This window comes from Schistocerca piceifrons, chromosome 5 (genome assembly GCF_021461385.2).
Source record: "Schistocerca piceifrons isolate TAMUIC-IGC-003096 chromosome 5, iqSchPice1.1, whole genome shotgun sequence".
Taxonomy (NCBI): domain Eukaryota; kingdom Metazoa; phylum Arthropoda; class Insecta; order Orthoptera; family Acrididae; genus Schistocerca; species Schistocerca piceifrons.
In genome coordinates this window covers 162,301,116-162,320,241 of record NC_060142.1, presented here as the reverse complement: position 1 = coordinate 162,320,241, position 19,126 = coordinate 162,301,116, and the positions used below count along the sequence as shown (strand labels likewise).

At 45.4% G+C, this 19,126-nt stretch overlaps 1 protein-coding gene across 1 annotated transcript in view; it reads right to left on the bottom strand.

The window, feature by feature from the left end:
• LOC124797908 (protein unzipped) overlaps positions 1 to 19,126 on the bottom strand; it is a 108,429-nt gene that overhangs the window by 16,234 nt on the left and 73,069 nt on the right. The window contains exons 2-3 of the mRNA XM_047261029.1: positions 12,977 to 13,155; positions 2,356 to 2,696 (exon numbers count right to left, since the gene is read on the bottom strand). Of these exons, the coding sequence (XP_047116985.1) occupies positions 2,356 to 2,696; positions 12,977 to 13,155 (520 nt within the window). The remainder of the gene's footprint in view (positions 1 to 2,355; positions 2,697 to 12,976; positions 13,156 to 19,126) is intronic.

The following is a 19,126-nucleotide window of genomic DNA, read 5'->3' as shown; positions in this document are numbered from 1 at the left end:
CCCATGATCACCTCTTTGTTTCACTGTAAAACTTTGTGTGCCACCTAACGTGTTTCTTGGAAGTGAATATTTCACACTTACTTCGCTTACTAGCCTTAGAATCACAGAGAATTACAAAACTGGAACTATCCGCGAAGTCTGAATTTTTCTATTGTTCCCTTCGTATTATTTTCGTCACATTTATGTCCTGGCGTCTCCATTTTCTGCCTTTTAACGGAAAAAACCGTAAAAATTTAAGTTTTTGTGCTGTCTGTTTTGTGCGTTAAAACCGAAATTGCTTCATCCTATACAAACCGAAGATACTCCTACGATAATTTAACATTACCACTGTTATTACTTGGGTTAGACATTGCCACAGCCTGCAATATACTAAACATTGTCAGTTGTATATAAAGATACAGCGAAAATGTAGTGGTTTTTTTATGTTAACCGGGGACCTAGAAACGACGGAGAGGCTCCGTCGCAGCCGCAGTGGTCCGCAACCCCACGACGACTACCGCAGTCCACTTCACCCCTCCGCCGCCCCACACGGAACCCAGGGTTATTGTGCGATTGGGCCCCCAGTTGACACCCAGGGAACGTCTCACACCAGACGAGTGTAGCCCCTATGTTTGCGTGGGAGAGTGATGGTGTGCGCGTACGTGGAGAACTTGTTTGCGCAACAATCGTCGGCATAGTGTAGCTGAGGCGGAATAAGGGGAACCAGCCCGCATTCGCCGAGGCAGATGGAAAACCGCCTAAAAACCATCCACAGACTGGCCGGTTCACCAGACCTCGACACAGATCCGCCGGGCGCACTCGTGCCGGGGACCAGGCGCTCCTTCCCGCCCGAAAAGCCGTGCGTTAGACCGCTCGGCCAACCGGGCGGGCAAATTTAGTGTTACTTGCAAACATAACACAACACTCGAAAACTAAATTCGTGCATTAGACAAGTCACTAGGAAGAGGTGACTTATTGTTACTCAGAAACACAGTAGTGTTTTGATTCAAAACCGCGTTAAAGGTCCTTTTCCTCCATAGTTCAAAATGCAGTGGTGCGACCGACAGGTGCTATCTCTTGTGCTAGGATTTGGAAACAGCTCCTGTTGTCAGATACAATGAGCTGGCTACCCGACATTTCCCCAATATAGGGTTATTCATAAACAGCGATGTGCTTTCAAATCACGACTGCGCGAAAACTCAAAAGGTACAGAAAAAATACAGGTACAAATTGACACACACGCTTGGAATGACATGGGGTTTTATTAGAACCAAAAAAAAAAGTTCACAAAATGTCCGACAGATGGCGCTGGGCAGCAGAACTGCTACCATGATGGGTGAGAGGTAAGCCGAAATGTTACAGAATCGCATCATCCCCAGCCTGGCTGATAAACACCTGCTGGAACGTACGATGTTTATGGAGGATGGCGCTCCATCCCACATCGCTATACGCGTGAAAGATCTCTTGCGCGCGTCGTTTGGTGATGATCGTGTGCTCAGCCGCCACTTTCGTCATGCTTAGCCTCCCAGAACCCCAGACCTCAGTCCGTGCAATTATTGGCTCTGGGGTTACCTGAAGTCGTAAGTGTATCGTGATCGACCGACATCTCTAGGTATGCTGAAAGACAACATCCGACGCAATGCCTCACCATAACTCCGGGCATGCTTTACAGAGCTGTTCACAACATTATTCCTCGACTACAGCTATTGTTGGTGGACATATTGAGTATTTCCTGTTAAGAACATCATATTTGCTTTGTCTTACTTTGTTATGCTAATTATTGCTATTCTGATCAGATGAAGCGCCATCTGTTGGACATTTTTTGAACTTTTGTAATTTTTTTTTTTTTTTGGTACTAATAAAACCCCATGTCATTCCAAGCATGTGTGTCAATTTGTACATCTCTATCTACATTATTCCGTGACTTATTTAGTTTTCAAATTTATACTGGCTTTTTGATCACCCGGTACACATAGGTGGGTAGAGCACCTCTCCAAGTTTTTAACTCACATTATAAGTGCTTATTATGGGCACGCGGCGAACGTTAAGACGAGCAAAAGAGCACTTTCATTTTATTGAAATCCCTGCTGTTGGTACCCGGCAGGCGCAGCGACAGCAACCCGGTTTGGAGAGCTGTTCATCGAGTTGCGTATCTACAGGCGCGAACTAATTCGGTACGGCACTTCGGAGCAGATGATTTGTCTACATGTCCCGAGACGCCTGCTCCCTAGTGGTGCTCTCTGCAACTACACACGGCGCGTATTACGAAAGGAAACTTGGAGAGAGGTGTCCACCGTAGTTTTCGCGTAGTCGTCTTGTAAAGCCACGGAGGTACTTAGGAGTAGCCCGGCAGCGTTGGGCGAGGCCGGTACCGACCGTGCCCACGACGGTGATGCGGCCGCTGATGCCGGAGACGGCGGCCTTGCCGAGCAGCGCGCGGTCGTCGCCGTGCGGCGGGGCGCGCGCCACGTAGGTGTCGGGGGCGGCGGCGACGGTGCCGGCGGGGGGCGGCACGGTGAACTTGTTCCAGGGCCGCCACACGAGCCGCGCGCCGCCGCCCACCGCCTGCAGCAGCTGGTGGCGCGCCTCCTGGCGCACCTCGCCCAGCAGAGAGACGCGGCAGCGCCCGCCAGACGCCTCGCCGCACACCCACACGCCGTTCACGTTGGCCCGGCACACGCGGCCCGCGCCGCCGTGCTGCTGCTCCTGCCCGGGGTCTGCGGGCACACATTCGTAAACACTGTGAATGCGCCGCGAGAACTGACAATTTGTACCGCGTCGTGGCTCCAGTTTGGAGACACTTTTTCCCAGTAGTCGCCTTATCTATTAGCCATTCTACACTACTGGTCATTAAAATTGCTACACCAAAAAGAAATGCAGATGATAAACATGTGTTCATTGGACAAATACCAGAACTGGCATGTGATTACATTTTCGCGCAATTTTGCTGCATAGATCCTGAGAAATCAGTACCCAGAACAACTACCTCTGGCCGTAATAACGGCCTTGATACGCATGGGCATTGAGACAAACAGAGCTTGGATGGCGTGTACAGCTACAGCTGCCCAAGCAGCTTCAACACGATACCAGATTTCATCAAGAGTAGTGACTGGCGTATTGTGACGAGCCAGTTGCTCGGCCACCATTGACCAGACGTTTACAATTGGTGAGAGATCTGGAGAATGTGCTGGCGAGGGCAGCAGTCGAACATTTTCTGTATCCAGTAAGGCCCGTACAGGATCTGTAACATGCGGTCGTGCATTATCCTGCTGAAATGTAGGGTTTCGCAGGGATCGAATGAAGGGTAGAGCCGCGGGTCGTAACACGTATGAAACGTAACGTCCACTGTTCAAAGTGCCGTCAATGTGAACAAGAGGTGACCGAGACGTGTAACCAGGGGCACCCCATACCATCACGTCGGGTGATAAGCCAGTATGGCGATGACGAATACATGCTTCCAATGTGCGTTCACCGCGATGTCGCCAAACACGGTTGCGACCATCAATGGTGACCTGTATTCATCCGAAAAAATGACTTTTTCCCATTCGTGCACCCAGGTTCGTCGTTGAGTACACCATCGCAGGCGCTCCTGTCTGTGATGCAGCGTCAAGGGTAACCGCAGCCATGGTCTCCGAGCTGATAGTCCGTGCTGCTGCAAACGCCGTCGAACTGTTCGTGCAGATGGTTGTTGTCTTGCAAACGCCGAGACGTGGCTGCACGATCCGTTACAGCCATGCGGATAAGGTGCCTGTCATCTCGACTGCTAGTGATACGAGTCCGTCGGGATCCATCACGGCGTTCCGTATTACCCTCCTGAACCCACCGATTCCATATTCTGCTAACAGTCACTGGATCTCGACCAACGCGAGCAGCAATGTCGCGATACGATAAACCGCAGTCGCGATAGGCTACAGTCCGACCTTTATCAACGTCGGAAACGGGATAGTACGCATTTCTCCTCCTTAGACGAGGAATCACAACAACGTTTCACCAGACAACGCCGGTCAACTGCCGTTTGTGTATGAGAAATCGGTTGGAAACTTTCCTCATGTCAGCAAGTTGTAGGTGTCGCCACCGGCGCCAAACTTGTGTGAATGTTCTGAAAAGCTAATCATTTGCATATCACAGCATATTCTTCCTGTCGGTTAAATTTCGCGTCTGTAGCACGTCATCTTCGTGGTGTAGCAATTTGAATGGCCAGTAGTGTAGGTTCGATAGGAAGTGTCAACGACCATCTGTGGTAAGCCCTTTACTCGTCTGTGTAGGTTTCTCGTAAAAAGAACCCAAGGGAAAGGTACTGTAATTTGGCACTGTTCAACAGAGAAATCAGCGTACTGCTGACAAATACTTAAAATCATAGTTGAAATGAGCATCAATACGAAGCCCCAGATGACGGTCCCTTAGAAATACAAAAAGACTCAAATTCAGCTAAAGGAAGATATCTTGAACAGACTTCGATATCTCAAATGGTTCAAATGGCTCTGAGCACTATGGGACTTAACTTCTGTGGTCATCAGTCCCCTAGAACTTAGAACTACTTAAACCTAACTAACCTAAGGACATCACACACATCCATGCCCCAGGCAGGATTCGAACCTGCGACCGTAGCTGTCCCGCGGTTCCGGACTGCGCGCCTAGAACCACTAGACCACCGCGGCCGGCCTCGATATCTCAAATATATTCTTCGGTTCTTCTATCTGCCGGGCAAGTTGTCGAGTTCAGACAGGACGATTAATGGACCGACCACTCCTCCATATTTTATTATTATTATTATTATTATTTACACAAACTTCACAAGGGCCAGTTCACAGGGGGACACCGGCTTCAAAACGCCCGAAGGAGAGACTTACGGCTGTAGGCCTCCGAAATCGTAGACAAAATCTCAGTGACGATGGAACTTTAAGTGAGCCTTTGAGGCGTGTTAACCTGCCGTAACGGATAAGGCGACTGACAGCAAAAATCAGGGCATCCAAGCTCGACTCATGATGTGCAACAAATTTTGAATTGACATTACACCAAACAGTTCAGATATTCACTTTTATTGTTTACTGTCAATGCAACTTCATTTATTTCATCCTCATTGATCCATACTTTTCATTTCACTGCATTTAAGGGAAACGACGCCAACAGACGTCACTCTTGACAGGGACACCTAGAACGTTGCGGTATTATACGTTGTATTTATTAATCTCTAGTAGTTCAGTTAATACAAAAACTTGTCTACGAGATGAATTTTCAGTGCACATTTATTGTATGCTAACGTTATCTCCGGCATCATGCCTGCAATACCACTCAAACTGTCACAGACTTCTCTTTACTGCCGCAGAAATGTATTTTGCCTCACATCGTGTAGTTTGTAGTATTAATGAGGAAATAACAAAAATTTATTTCCCATAACCATTATATTAGGTGAAATAAATCATTTCCTGATCATTATTGCTCTTATTTCCTCGAAACCACAAGGTATGAGGCATAACGTACTTCTAAGAATGTTGAGACAAGCCAGTCACAATTTGAGTGATATAAGTCTAATGCCCCAAATAACGCTTCCGAAAAGTAAATGTGCACTCAAAATTCAATCGTAGACGAATTATTGTAATAATTAAACTATCATAAATAAATAGAAACAATTTATAATACTGCTTTAGTTAATATTATTACACTGTTGGCATAAACCTACCTAGGCCAGGGTCTTACCACTGCGCCATATTATTCGATAGTACATTAGACGCCACAGGTGTACGAAGTTTGAGGTTTCATCCCTTGTAGTCAAACCATTTCGTATCGAAACTGGAAATATCCTACACCCAAAAAGTGCATGATGAATCCATAGAGTTTAATACTCACGGTTGGTCCTGGCAAGTCAACCCGAATGTTCGGTGTAACAGTACAGTGCATTACTAGACTTGGTCCTATTGGGAGTGACCTGCCCTTTTCGTCCTCAGATCTTTGAACTTATCTAGACTGTCTTGTGGGAAACTACAGTTTGCAACTTTACGTTACTCGCGTACAGAAACCATTGCCACGGAAGAAAGAAGCAATATGTGTTAAAAAGTTCTAGAACCCACTGAGGATTGATCTCTGGTCCTTTGGAGTTTCAGTGTGGCACACAGCGATAGAATCATAATCAAAGTCAAAACTTTGCGTCCGCGTAGGACCCGAAACCATCAAGAGTTCGTTTTCTGAAGCATTCCAATACATCACACGCCCCAATTCATGTGTTCGACCTGTCGCGACCTTTCTTACTTTTGTTAATTCCTCAGGGGCCCTCATTTGTACAAAATACTAGTAATCCATGTAGAACTAACTCACTCATTGTCTTGTGAATGAATCTGGAATTAACCCCAGTGCGAATTTCCGTTGACGGCATATTTAAAATACTGCCAGAATTACCATACTTTGATGAGCTGGAAAAAATAGCAAGACGCACCGGAATCTTCAAATCATAAACCACACATTTAGCCTTTTCTTTCTTGTGTTTTTTTTTATTTCATTTTTTTATGCTCTTGGTGCATAGAAACGACAGGTACAAACACCAGGAAGTCACAATTGTACATCTTTCGTGCTACATACAAATACAGTCATTGCTATTTATGACATACTGTATTTGAAATGACTGTACTCAAGACAAACTGAGTAGGCGCATCTAGATCCAGTATTATACTTCAAAGGGTCAGAATTTCATAAAACCGTTTCTTCAGGCACTGAAACTATTGTACCGAGTCCTCACGGCATCATATGAGAAACGGAGGACATATTGCCCGTCCGCTTGGAAACTGTGTACAGTACAAACACGAATGATATGACCGTTCATGGGATCAAAGAGGCCACGTTTGAAGAGAAAACGTGACACGCTGTGAAATATTCACAAATATACGCCCTTGTGGTATTTACACTGTGGTGTTTGTGTGTATGGAAACAGAGGTATTGCTTCAGCAGACTGGATGGGAAATTGATCGTATTTTGTTTGGAGAGGTTTCATTTTGCCCGTCAGTCACGTTCTGCAGAGCGTGCTGGAGGGACGTGGCATATTTTTCTGCTATAATTATCAAAATTTGTTTCAGTGCCTTAGCAGTAGAGAGCACAGGTGCTTAACAGAACTGGAATCTCTGAAATCCAGCAAACAACTATCCATTTGCAAGAGCTTTTTTCCTCTTCTGACAGTCTAATCGGTACGTGCAGGAAAAAGCCTCAATGCAAACGGTTAGTACCACACATAAAATTGGTGCGATCTTTAGAAACTGGGACTATTATGGATCTCTAAAATATTTAGATCGTTACATAGAAACACTGGATGTTAAACCCTCGCACACAGTCCAGAGTAAGTGCCGAGGAAAGAGCACAGTGCAAAAAATTCAACACTAAGAAAAATATTGTTGTGTTTAGAGGGCGTAACTCCCACCCGGTTATTGTTACGAACGAACTACCTTTTCCCCACTACAGCTGTGAATGGTAATATGTACGAGGCTCATTCTAAGTCATGGCAATTATGGTATATCTTGCGATAATATGGCAACATGAGAATTCCACGATGTGCACTGAACCGGTAATGCAGTGTGTATCTGAATGCCAACGTAAATAGGGTTCCACTACAGGAGGTCATGGCACACGATGAAATGAAACACGCGCATTGGAACTCTGTGTAAATTTGTTGTGCTCGAGTACAAATGGAAAAAAAGTTCCCCAATGCGTTGGCAACGATGGGAAAGGCGATGACTGCCATTAGCATTGCCATCAGTGTGTGCCACTTGTCGCCGAATTGCCGTGAGGATATCCACCCTGTCTGCAAAGCGCCTCCCACGCAATGGTTTCTTCAGTTGTGAAATGATATCGATTCGCATGGACTGAGGTCTGGTGATTAGCGTGGATGGGGGAGGATATCCCACCCCCAACGTTGTGCACAATTATTGATTACGCCTGTAGTTTTCGACGAAGTATAAATCGCAGATGGTACAGCAGAAAGTTGCGGTAGCATTGGGCATTGATAGCGTGGCCGTCCCTAACAGGGTGACGCTCCAAAATACCGCGGCTGTCATACACCAAAATGAACATGACATTTGGGGGTGATGGCCCATCAACCACAGCTGCTCGTAATTCCGTATGACACTGAGTAGCATTTCTGCCAGCGAGAACGGCAATTTTCACGTATGCTCGCTGTTCCACTCTGCTTATATCCGTCTTGTAAAATGGCCAAGCTCACACTAAGTGTTTCAGGCGCTGGTACCGAGCCATCCTCGCATGCGGTCGCGTTCAGTCGGTTGCTTTCGGTACTGTTTGCCGCGGGCTTTCAAATGGTTCAAATGGCTCTGAGCACTATGGGACTCAACTTCTGAGGTCATTAGTCGCCTAGAACTTAGAACTAGTTAAACCTAACTAACCTAAGGACATCACACACATCCATGCCCGAGGCAGGATTCGAACCTGCGATCGTAGCGGTCTCGCGGTTCCAAACTGCAGCGCTTAGAACCGCACGGCCACTTCGGCCGGCCCCGCGGGCTTTTCAATGTATGTAGTCTGATAACGGCGATACCACATGTTCGCACGATATACCACGGTGTTATGACTTATGAAATTCGTATAAATAACACGTCAGTGAAAAACTGGAAGCCGCTGTTCCCCATAAAATCTGAAACAACCAAGAATTGGTGTTCATTGTAATGCTTTGTTTACAGCAGCCTTTAGTAGAGAATTGTGTTCCGAAAGGCATCGTGCTCATCTAATAGCAGAGGGACACTCATTTATTTGGAGGGTTGACTTTTGTGCACAGTAGTTTTCGTGCTTGGTCGCTCCGTATACCGCGTACAGCGGAAGCCCTACGCCGTGGGTAGTCTTGACCGACGCGCCTGCCATCTACCGTTGCTGGTCGTTTTATTGTCTCGTGCTGGGGCCGGCTTTTTGTAAGCAGCCTGGACGACGCACAGCAGGAAGTTTCCTGCTCCACCGGCGGTCCCCCCTACGGCGAGCTGTTGTTTTGTTTTGGTTTACTTATTTATTTTTTTCTCGTTCTACCTAGGATGTGGTTACCTCAGTGCTTACTTTTTTGTTCGCAATGGCGAAAATGACCGGTCTTATCCCGAGCTCTTTGCCGCCTGCTCTTTGTTGCTTCCATTACAGAACACGAGTAGCGATGCGGAACAACTTCAAACGTTTTGTAGGCTGAGAGAGTACTTGCGGCGAGGTGTCCCGTTATTACGGCGTCCTCTTACTTAGGCCGGTTCCGCGGCGCGGTTGAAACAGCCCATCATTTAGCAGTACACGTGTTACGGTGTCCAGTACAGATGAAAGGGCAAATCGCAGACTGTTAGGGTCAACTTATTCTGATGACGCAATAACAGCTTACATTTCACGTTTATGGCTCGGTGCCTGTCAGACTACAAATCCAGAGGTTTGGGATCGTAGTACCGATGCTTCTAGTGATAAAGTTTGCGCGAGTACTCGGGTACTTTCACTGCGCCTCTCTGGTTGAAGAGAAGCGGACCGACGCCATAAAGGTCTTCCGTGGTGGCCATCCGCAAACCGTGACTGTTGTTCGATCCTCCTCCCCCAGTCATTTCAGACGTTTAACCGGCCGTTACTCACACAGCAGGCAGCCTCTAGAGGCAGTGCTGTTCTGCCAACTACCGTCTCTTTGTTCTTTCAGCTTTTTGGCAGCACTCACCAGACTCACAGCTTAGCCTTATGAGATTTCGAATGCGCCTTTATTCAGATCTGGAAGCTTTGGAGTATTGGTGTTTTGTACTGTATGGCGCAGTGCCTATGTGTCAGACTGCATATCTAAAAGTGTGTAGTTAAAATCTTGATCATCATTAGGATCTTTTATGTCCTTTATCAGTTGTTTCAGTTCTGACAATGATATGTATATGTGAAAAATGACAGGTTGGTCTGTAGTTTGGCGTCAGTGTTTAAGTGTAGGCCTGCCTGGGGTATTCCAGCAGTACCATGCCTTCCCAAGCACTACAGTGTTTTAACCAACTTCAGGTTGGGGACAGCTTTATGTTTATTACATGCTTACATGTGATTCATTTCCACTGTTAAGTAGTAAGACCATTGTCCTCACACGTGACTGATATGCGGATGCGACGTGGTCCAAGAAGAATTATTATCTGCACAATTTTTCTTCGTCGCCTGTAGGAGGCTGTAATGGGAGAGGAGATAGTTCACTACTGGTCTAAGGGGAACGGTAATTGTCAGTTCCTCCCACTAAAACTGAAATTGTTCACCTAATAGCAACTTTGGCTGACTCTTACACAGAAGATTACAGCAACCACCACTCTTTATAATGCTATTTATTTACTTAAATAGTACCGTTACTGGTTTCGAACAGATAGTTTCATCTTCAGACGGCTAGTTCACATTTTACATTACATTTTGAGTTTTGTTCCCACATCTTACGAAACTTCCTTGGGGTGGTGATGCCAATGAAGAATCTGCGCCATTACGTTCCACTGCAGGTTGTTTATCATCTTGCAACATCGGAAACTGTATAATGCACTTTTTTGTAACGCACCACACACACACTTGGTATCACCACATCGAAGAAGTTTCGTCAGATGAGGAAACAAAACTCAAAATGTAAAGTAAAACGTGAACTAGCCGTATGAAGATGAACCTGTCAGTTCGAAACCGGTAACGGCGCTAAGCGCTATGTAATTAAATAAATAGCACTATAAAAAGAGGCTGGTTGCTGTAATCTTCTGTATACGAGTCAACCTATATTTTGTACACAGTCACGGGCTCAATATGCCAGTTTTTGACAAAATAACAACAAACAAACTACTGCGCTCATTATCAAAATACACTGTTTGCCAGAGGTAACATTTCTACCAGGAATCGCGAAGGTGAAAGTTGTGTACAAACTTGTAGGACGGACGCAGAGTCAGTTCGAGAACATTACTTCACACAAGCGACATATCATTTGTCACCTCTCTCCAATCAAATGGACTTTGGCGCCAGCTTAGTGAGTATCGCTTGTACGCCGGAATAAATTGACAGACAACAGACAGAAATAGTGCACCGTCAACGATGAAATCATCGTATTGCATTGTTGGTCGGAAGACTCCTTCTGGGATAGTTCCACCACCTCTTTCTACTTGATGCCACTTCGGCGACTTGCTCATCTTTTCGTTAAATATGAGATGAAATAATTAGGACAACTTAAACACCTAGTCCCCGAGCAAAATAAGCCTTCGACTCGGGAGGGAATCGAACCCAGGACCCCGCGATCTAGAAGCAGCGGCGCTCATAACTAGATCACAAGCTGTGAAGTATACGAGTAGTGTGTTTAATTGCACATCAAAGGTGTATCATGTCTTGTCTGTTTGGTGGTATGCAGAGGTGGGATGACGGAGACATCATGCTTCAAAACAATCTCAACAGAGATAGCGGTAATTTGATATACTGCCTGAAGTCGCGTTCATTTGAGTGGAATGACGTTCTGAACGCAGTGAAGCTAAATCTGTAGCCAAATGCAGTGTCACACCATATGGAGATTGTGCTCGCTTCAGAGGTACGACATTCGACTGTCAAACAGAACTTCATCATTCGCATTTGTGACTGGCGTGTGGAGCAGAGGCGTCCGTGTACAATTCTTAAGTCACCAAACTAAGAGTATTATACTGGGTTAAAGGAGTGAAAATATCTGCACAGTGTACTCGAAGTGGGGACATGCGACGCTCTTAGATGGTTAAGCATAGTGTATTCCATTTAGTTTCATTAAACTTTTCTGCACGTATAGTTAATACAGTCGTCCAAACGACACTCGTTTTGGAACACTACGATGAGGAAAGAAGACAGGCCGCACTTCATTATATCTAATTAGCAGTTACGACAATGGAGTATAACATTAGGGATCGATGTGCTAGTTTCAAAGACATTTGTAGCAAACTGATTTTCGGCGCTCTCTTTTCTGGTTTTCTTTGGTACATAAGATACAGTCCAAATAAGCATTACAAAGCTTGGCAATGTCAGTCATTAAAATGGGTTCTTATTACCCTCTTAACAGTCTTAAGTCGTGAAAAGAACTAACGTTGAATATGGTTTCACATACAAACCACCTCACACAACCCTCGCGTCTCTGTAGTTGGAATCGCTAACGCACGCCTGGGCTGTGGCGCTCGACTCGGAGGTAAGTGTCTTCGAATCTTGGTGGTGAAAAGTTTTCACTGCCAGTAATTGGGTGACAAGGGGATGAGAGTTGGTGGCGTGAAGTTCCTGATCACCAGTCTTTGCGCCAATGTCTCATGAAGTGAGGGCATGTGAACTGTTGATAGTGGTCCGTCCGTTGGATGTGGTTGGTTGGTTGATTTGGGGGAGGGGAACAAATGGCAAGGTCATCGGTCCCATCGGATTGGGGAATGGCGAGGAAGGAATTCGGCCATGCCCTTTCAAAGGACCCATCTCGGCATTTGCCTGAAGCGATTTAGGGAAATCACGGAAAACCTAGATCAGGACGGCCGCATGCAGGCTTGAAACGTCGTCCTGCCGAATGCGAGTCCAGTGTGCTAACCACTGCGCCACTTCGATCGGTGATGGATGTGGACTCCAAGCTCGGTGGCCTGCTTGGTGCTATCCGAGAGTAGTAGGCTATGTACTGGCACCGGCTTCAACCCTCTCCCTTCCCTGCACCACTATAACACAAACCCAAAACTGAACTGTACAAGCACAGGACGCAGATACAACTTGACTCTTATGACAGGTAGAAGCGAGGCAACGGTGACCCACGTCCACAGGACCAAACCAAGAGCAGCGATGTAGGTTTCCTGCATGTGCTCCTCTACGCCCATTTCCTGAGTATGGGGCGCATTTGAATCTTTGACAACCTCAAACCCCTATTCCTTCCACCTTCCCCCAACTCGTAAAAAAAGAAACATTCTCATGTTTAAAATGAGGCTCTTTGGAACTTGTAGATAGCTGTCTCGTGAACACCGCGGCCACGCTACACTGTTCGTTAGTGATAGTACTCAGTATCATGAGCTTAGCAGTGACAGTCGCTACTCACGGACTACGGGGCTGTTCTCTGCGCTGATGGTGTAGTTGGGCATCTTGGAGCCGGTGGCAGGGATCCAGTGCAGGGTGGACGAGGTGACCATCTGCAGGCCGAACTTGCTGTAGAGCAGCACGCTGTCCTCTGCAGACGCCAGCGCCAGGGCCGACAGCAGCGGTAGCAGCCACCGGAACCTGTCACCAAACACACAACCCTGCAGCCCAGCTGGTCCACTTAAAGCAGCGCAAAGCTTGCAAGCCTAATAAATGCAGTAACATCATAAATTTAATAAAAGCATTAAACTGATTCACATTTGGAATGAAGCTGATGGGAATAAAGTTTTGCCTTTCATGTTGTAATGTCAGTAGCTGTGAATTGTAGACAGGGTTCCTTTGTAATACAGTACACATCAGATACCATCCTGCTTAAGCACGGCCGATCGACAATTAGAACTCTCTGGAAGTCCGTCGTTATATGGGATGGTTGAGGGACTTTGGCTGTTCAGTATGAAACGTCAAATCAAAAACGCCTTCAGCCGCCCAAATTTCAAATTTTATTTTACTTATGTGACCAGTTTCGGCTTTTCACTTCCCCATGTTCGGGCCCGTGTGTAAAGACAATAATAATAACAACAGTGAATACTGCATACCAAAAGAGGTGGTGTGAAATTTGAGTAATGTATTACACGCAGTGGTAATATGTAATAAATATTTAACAAAAACCAAACTATATAGGGTATGACATCCAAGTCAGTGATATACTGCGTATGCATTGCAGTACTTTTCTTTAGACTAGCTTTAAATTTTGCTGGCCACGGTGGCCGAACGGTTCTAGGCGGTTCCGTCCGGAACCGCGCGACTGCTACGGTCGCAGGTTCGAATCCTGCCTCGGGCATGGATGTGTGTGATGTCCTTAGGTTAGTTAGGTTTAAGTAGTTCTAAGTTCTAGGGGACTGATGACCTCAGATGTTACGTCCCATAGTGCTTAGAGCCATTTAAACCATTTTTCACTTCAAAGTTTACAGTTTGCTGTATTACCTAGCTACACGCCTGCCTTGCAGCAGACTTTCCATTTGTTAACGTTAACTATGACTTCTTTCACATGATATTTCAACACTTCCTATTTAGTAGGATTTCGTTACGGTGTATTACATTAGCCTTCACAGTTTAGTTGATTACAAATGTTTGTAGCCGACCGGGGTGGCCGAGCGGTTCTAGGCGCTACAGTCTGGAACCCCGCGACCGCTACAGCCGCAGGTTCGAATCCTGCCTCGGGCATGGGTGTGTGCAATGTCCTTAGGTTAGTTAGGTTTAAGTAGTTCTAAGTTCTAGGGGACTGATGACCTCAGATGTTAAGTCCCATAGTGCTCAGAGCCATTTGAATCATTTTTTGAAATGTTTGTATGAAACAGGTGGCACCTTATGAATCTGTGAATGATAGATTGTATTTACGTAACATTATATTCTTGTTTTATTAGGTTCTTATTACTATATGGCACATGGTGATACAGGTAGTTAACGTGGGGTTGACCTCCAATATGTGGTTTCACATTTCACTTTTATATAGCAACATTTAAAGATTGTGCTCATCTGTACATAATTGAGATTGTTTTGCTTCAGTTGTTTCACGAGCATTGACGTTAGCGTTACATACTAGTTGTTTGTCAATCTGTGCACCGCAGTTATGTATGTATAGCATGTAATTTTGACTTCCCAGTTGTAGGTTCGCATTACTATTATGCGGTATATACAGTTTGTCCCTAGTTTATATTCATAAAGTGTGCAACTGTTCTCTTGTTTTATTCCTTATTTGTCTTTGAGTTTGATATCACTCCCTGTACAGTTTGGTTTTTGTTAGTTGTTTACTAAAAATTACCGCTGTCTATAATTGATTCCTTAAATTTTACACCGCCCCTTTGTTGCGGAGTGCGCATGGTTATTATTTTTGTCTTTACATAGAGACCTGAAGCAGGCATATTAAAACACCGAAACTGATCGCATAATTAAAATAAAAATTGAAATTTAGACTAGTGAAAGTGTTTTCGATTTGACGTTTTTGTCAATACGAAGTGACAAAGCATTAACGTAGCTGGTAGGTAGAACTTACAGTGACTGCAAACCATATTATTACGGTCACTCACGTGGCAAAACGGATGACGTCCCATTACTAGCGTAGTTTAAATAATGGACAATTCATAGGTAGTTCTGTTTAGAAAAAGGGAAAGAAAAAGATGACTTATTTATTCTGACGCACTATGTTGTTTATGAGTATTATTATTCGGGCACTGAAATAACTTGTGATTGTTGAAATAGATGCTGAGTGGCAATAGCAAGAATTCGTCTAGACTGTAGCTTTTACAGAAGTCGACCGGCTGGGGTGGCCGAGCGGTTCTAGGCGCTACAATCCGGAACCGCGCGACCGCTACGGTCGCAGGTTCGAATCCTGCCTCGGGTATGTCCTTAGGTTAGTTAGGTTTAAGTAGTTCTAAGTTCTAGGGGACTGATGACCTCAGAAGTTTAAGTCCCGTAGTGCTCAGAGCCATTTCAACCATTTTTTAAGGAAGTCGAACGTGGACAGGAAACGATCGAGAGTAGAAGAGAGTAGAAGCTTTTGAAATTTGTTGCTACAGAAGAACGCTGAATATTAGATTGGTAGGCCAAGTAACTAATGTGTGTGTGGTGTGTGTGTGTGTGTGTGTGTGTGTGTGTGTGTGTGTGTGTGTGTGTGTGTGTGCGTGCGTGCGTGAAGGAATAACAATCGTAGAGGGAGATCTAGGCTCGAATATAGTCAGCAAAGGCAAGTGATTGCTGGCTGGACTAGTTATGCAGCTATAAGTAGACATGTACATGATAGACAAGCGTAGAGACCTGTGCCTCTACCCGTTCTTCGGACTGAAGATCGCAACAACAGTGTTGTTTTAGTAGACAGCTTAGAAAGTCAAACATAGGTATCGTTGTTAGAACGTAAGTCGTCAATTCAGAAGCGGGTCAAGGGCCACCGTGGAGAAGCCCCGGGCCTGCACTGCTAGAGGCGGCGGTGAGTCACGCTGCCCCCTGCCCACGGGCCGAGCCAGTTACGGCAGCCGGCGCTTCCCGGTCTTTAAACCGCCGCCCACCAAGCCTGGCCTTGCTAGCGTCCTGCCGGAATGGCTTTCCGATGACGAAGGAGAAAAGGGGAAACCGCTCCGCTGAGTAGTTTTCGTGGTGTCCGGGCTTCCTCGTGCGGAACCGAGACAACTTCCGCGAGCGCAGAGGTTGCGGGGATCCGTGACGCAGCCTTCCCCGTTTGGTGCTGCTATTTTGGTTCGTGTACGCGTGCTGTGGTCAAGAACTTAACTCCATTCAAGAGAGCAGCAACCTGACTAAATGCTTTCCTGCACTATCATCGCCTGATCTCTGATATTATCATTATACGACGAGACGCTGCAAATGAAACGCAGAAGAAAAAGCATGTCACCATCCACGGTCCATACTGTGCCCACTGTTACAGGCTTTTATGCGGTTCCTATCGCGTGCAAACCAAATACCGCTGCAATGTGGCAATGTACCACGAGTCTCACGTGGTTAATTAGATCCACACCTTCCGTTTTCAGTGAAGCGTGACATTGTCGGGAAGGAGACAGCGGCCTTAATGTAAATTATTGAATAAAAACATTTTAATGTTAAAAAACTTTGTATGCCGAGGCCGCAATTTTCGGTATACAGTTAAAACACGATGACTAGTTTCAATTGTTTTCTACAATCATCTTCAGATCAGTCAAATCGTAAAAATGCGGTCAACATGCATTGAAGAACATTATACGCGAGTTACTTTTGGCGTGTCTTGCCAAGCAGGTCGGTCTCGCGCCATTTTATTTTTAAATTTCCATTTGTGCACATTTTATATAGATGGCTATTTTATACGCCATGCTGGATCAGTCCGTGTAAGCCAGACTGTGGAACAGCTGACAACTCTTGTACAATTGAAAATCACAGGTATGTCTTGCAAGTTTTACTAATGCAACTGCCAACTTTCCTTCTTCATTACCGTAATCTTGCGAGGTTACCGTTTACAACCTGGCTCGCCCACGACATACTATCATAATCTTGTTGGCCCATAATACGAATGCATTTCGTTGCATGACTAAAGCTAATTGTGTTTTTCAATGCATATTCACCGATTTTCTGCAATTTGAGCAATCCGAAGACGGTTGTAGAAAACAGCCGAAACTAGTCATCGTGCTTTAATTTTATACTGAAAATTGCGGTGTACGCATAAAAGGCTTTTTACTTTTTATTTTATTTTATGAACTTTCGTTTTCAATATCCACTGGCTTTTAACTTCTGTTAGTTAATGTGATTTTCACCTCTGGGAATACTTTCGCGAATTTGAAAAACGTCAAATGGCACTGCCATCTGTATTTCACCACACTGTAGATATCTCTTTCTCCTGGGTGGATGAGAGGATCCTCAGATCAGTGAAGCACAGGTGCACACGACTTCGACTGTGGTCGGGCACATCGAAGTAATGTGATGTTCATTCCTTATTTCTCATAAGAACTATTTTATTCTTTCTTTTCTTACACAGCTACGTATTTCAAGTGCTGCGTCCGTGTGGCAGTTCACGATCACAGCTGGCAAGATCCGTGCTTCGCGTTAACCACATTCCTCTCAAACCACAATACGCTTAGAACGTAGTTTCTCATCGTCAACTGGTCAGATGAAGTTCTGTTCGTCTACATTGATCGCGCCGCGCGGGGTTGCCGATCGGTCTGGAGCGTCTTGTCATGGTCCCCGCGGCTGCCCCAGTCGTAGGTTCGAGTCCTCCCTCGGGAATGGGAGAGTGTGTTGTCCTCAGCGTAAGTTAGTTTAAGTAAGATTAAGTAGTGTGTAAGCTTAGGCACCGATGACCTCAGCAGTTTGGTACCGTAAGACCTTACCACAAATTTCCAAATTTTTACATTGATCGCTGCTACACGCCGTTAATGTTTTAAATCGTGGTTAGTAGTTTTAATAAAAGCCCAAAGAAGATAATAATATATTTTTATTCGTTACTATTCGTCTAGGTAACACGTTGTAGTTGTTGAAAATACGAGACCAGATCGTTAACTTTTGCATGCAGGTTTAAAGAGGTCAACAGGTCCCTGTCACAGCAGGCGACCTTTTCTCAATCGTGACAGTTTATAATGAAAAACAACTAGTCTTCTGCAACTTCTCTTTGATAAGTGGTACTTATACTTAAACTGAATCGCCACGGACGGCGCCGTGAATATCACCAGGTTCGTGGAAACCGTCCTAACGATCATACAATATTTTTAATATATTTCCGAAAATCAGCAAAATGGCATCACAAGTTTTCATTTCGTTTCAGTCTATTACATGTGCGAGCAGCAGCGGAAAAATTCTCGCTAGATGTTGTTATAGTCATTGCTCCCCTGAAGATGCCCAGCTCTTTTTTTCCGCCCTGGAAACATTCATAAACTGTACCACAACGTTACTAATAGCCTACACCTCGCTACCGTGGTTGCGTTTGTGCTTGTTCGGATACTCAGGAAATTTATACATAACTCGAGTGTTTGCCCAGGATGCTGTTCCAACGGAAACGTGGTACCGTCTGTGCTGCTCCTACTGGTAGATTCTGTCGACGATCATCACGATGTCACCTTTCGATTTGCAGGTCGGCGCAATTTCCATAACATAACGATCTGCGGAGATGGCGTGGAAATTGCCTCCCCCTTTCGTGTCGTGTTCTGTCGATAGCCCTGCTCTCGTCACGACTGGCTCGTCACCAACTGCTGACTCCGTCGCCCAGACACGTACAACATTCGCGCGGTCGGCGCTGAAATGGACTCGACCAGCAGTATATTCGAAGAACTTTCAGCATGCAGATGTAATCTTCGCTAAGTAATTTAGCCACAACTTACAGTTTAGTTTACAACCAGCTGTGAATTAGTTCCGTCTTTTCTCTTCGAAGCGTCGGAAGGAATAGTCAACCGTAATTGAGAAGCTACAGTCTGAGATTTCGCCACAACGCTGTCGTTCGAAGAAGAGTAGGGGAACTGAAAGCCTAACTCAGAGTACTTTAAGCGGAATTCAAACTCCATCCCTATTGACTACGAATCCAGCGTCTTCACTATTGCACAAATTTCTTTCACGAAACTGGAAGACGCATTCCTTTCAAAATCAA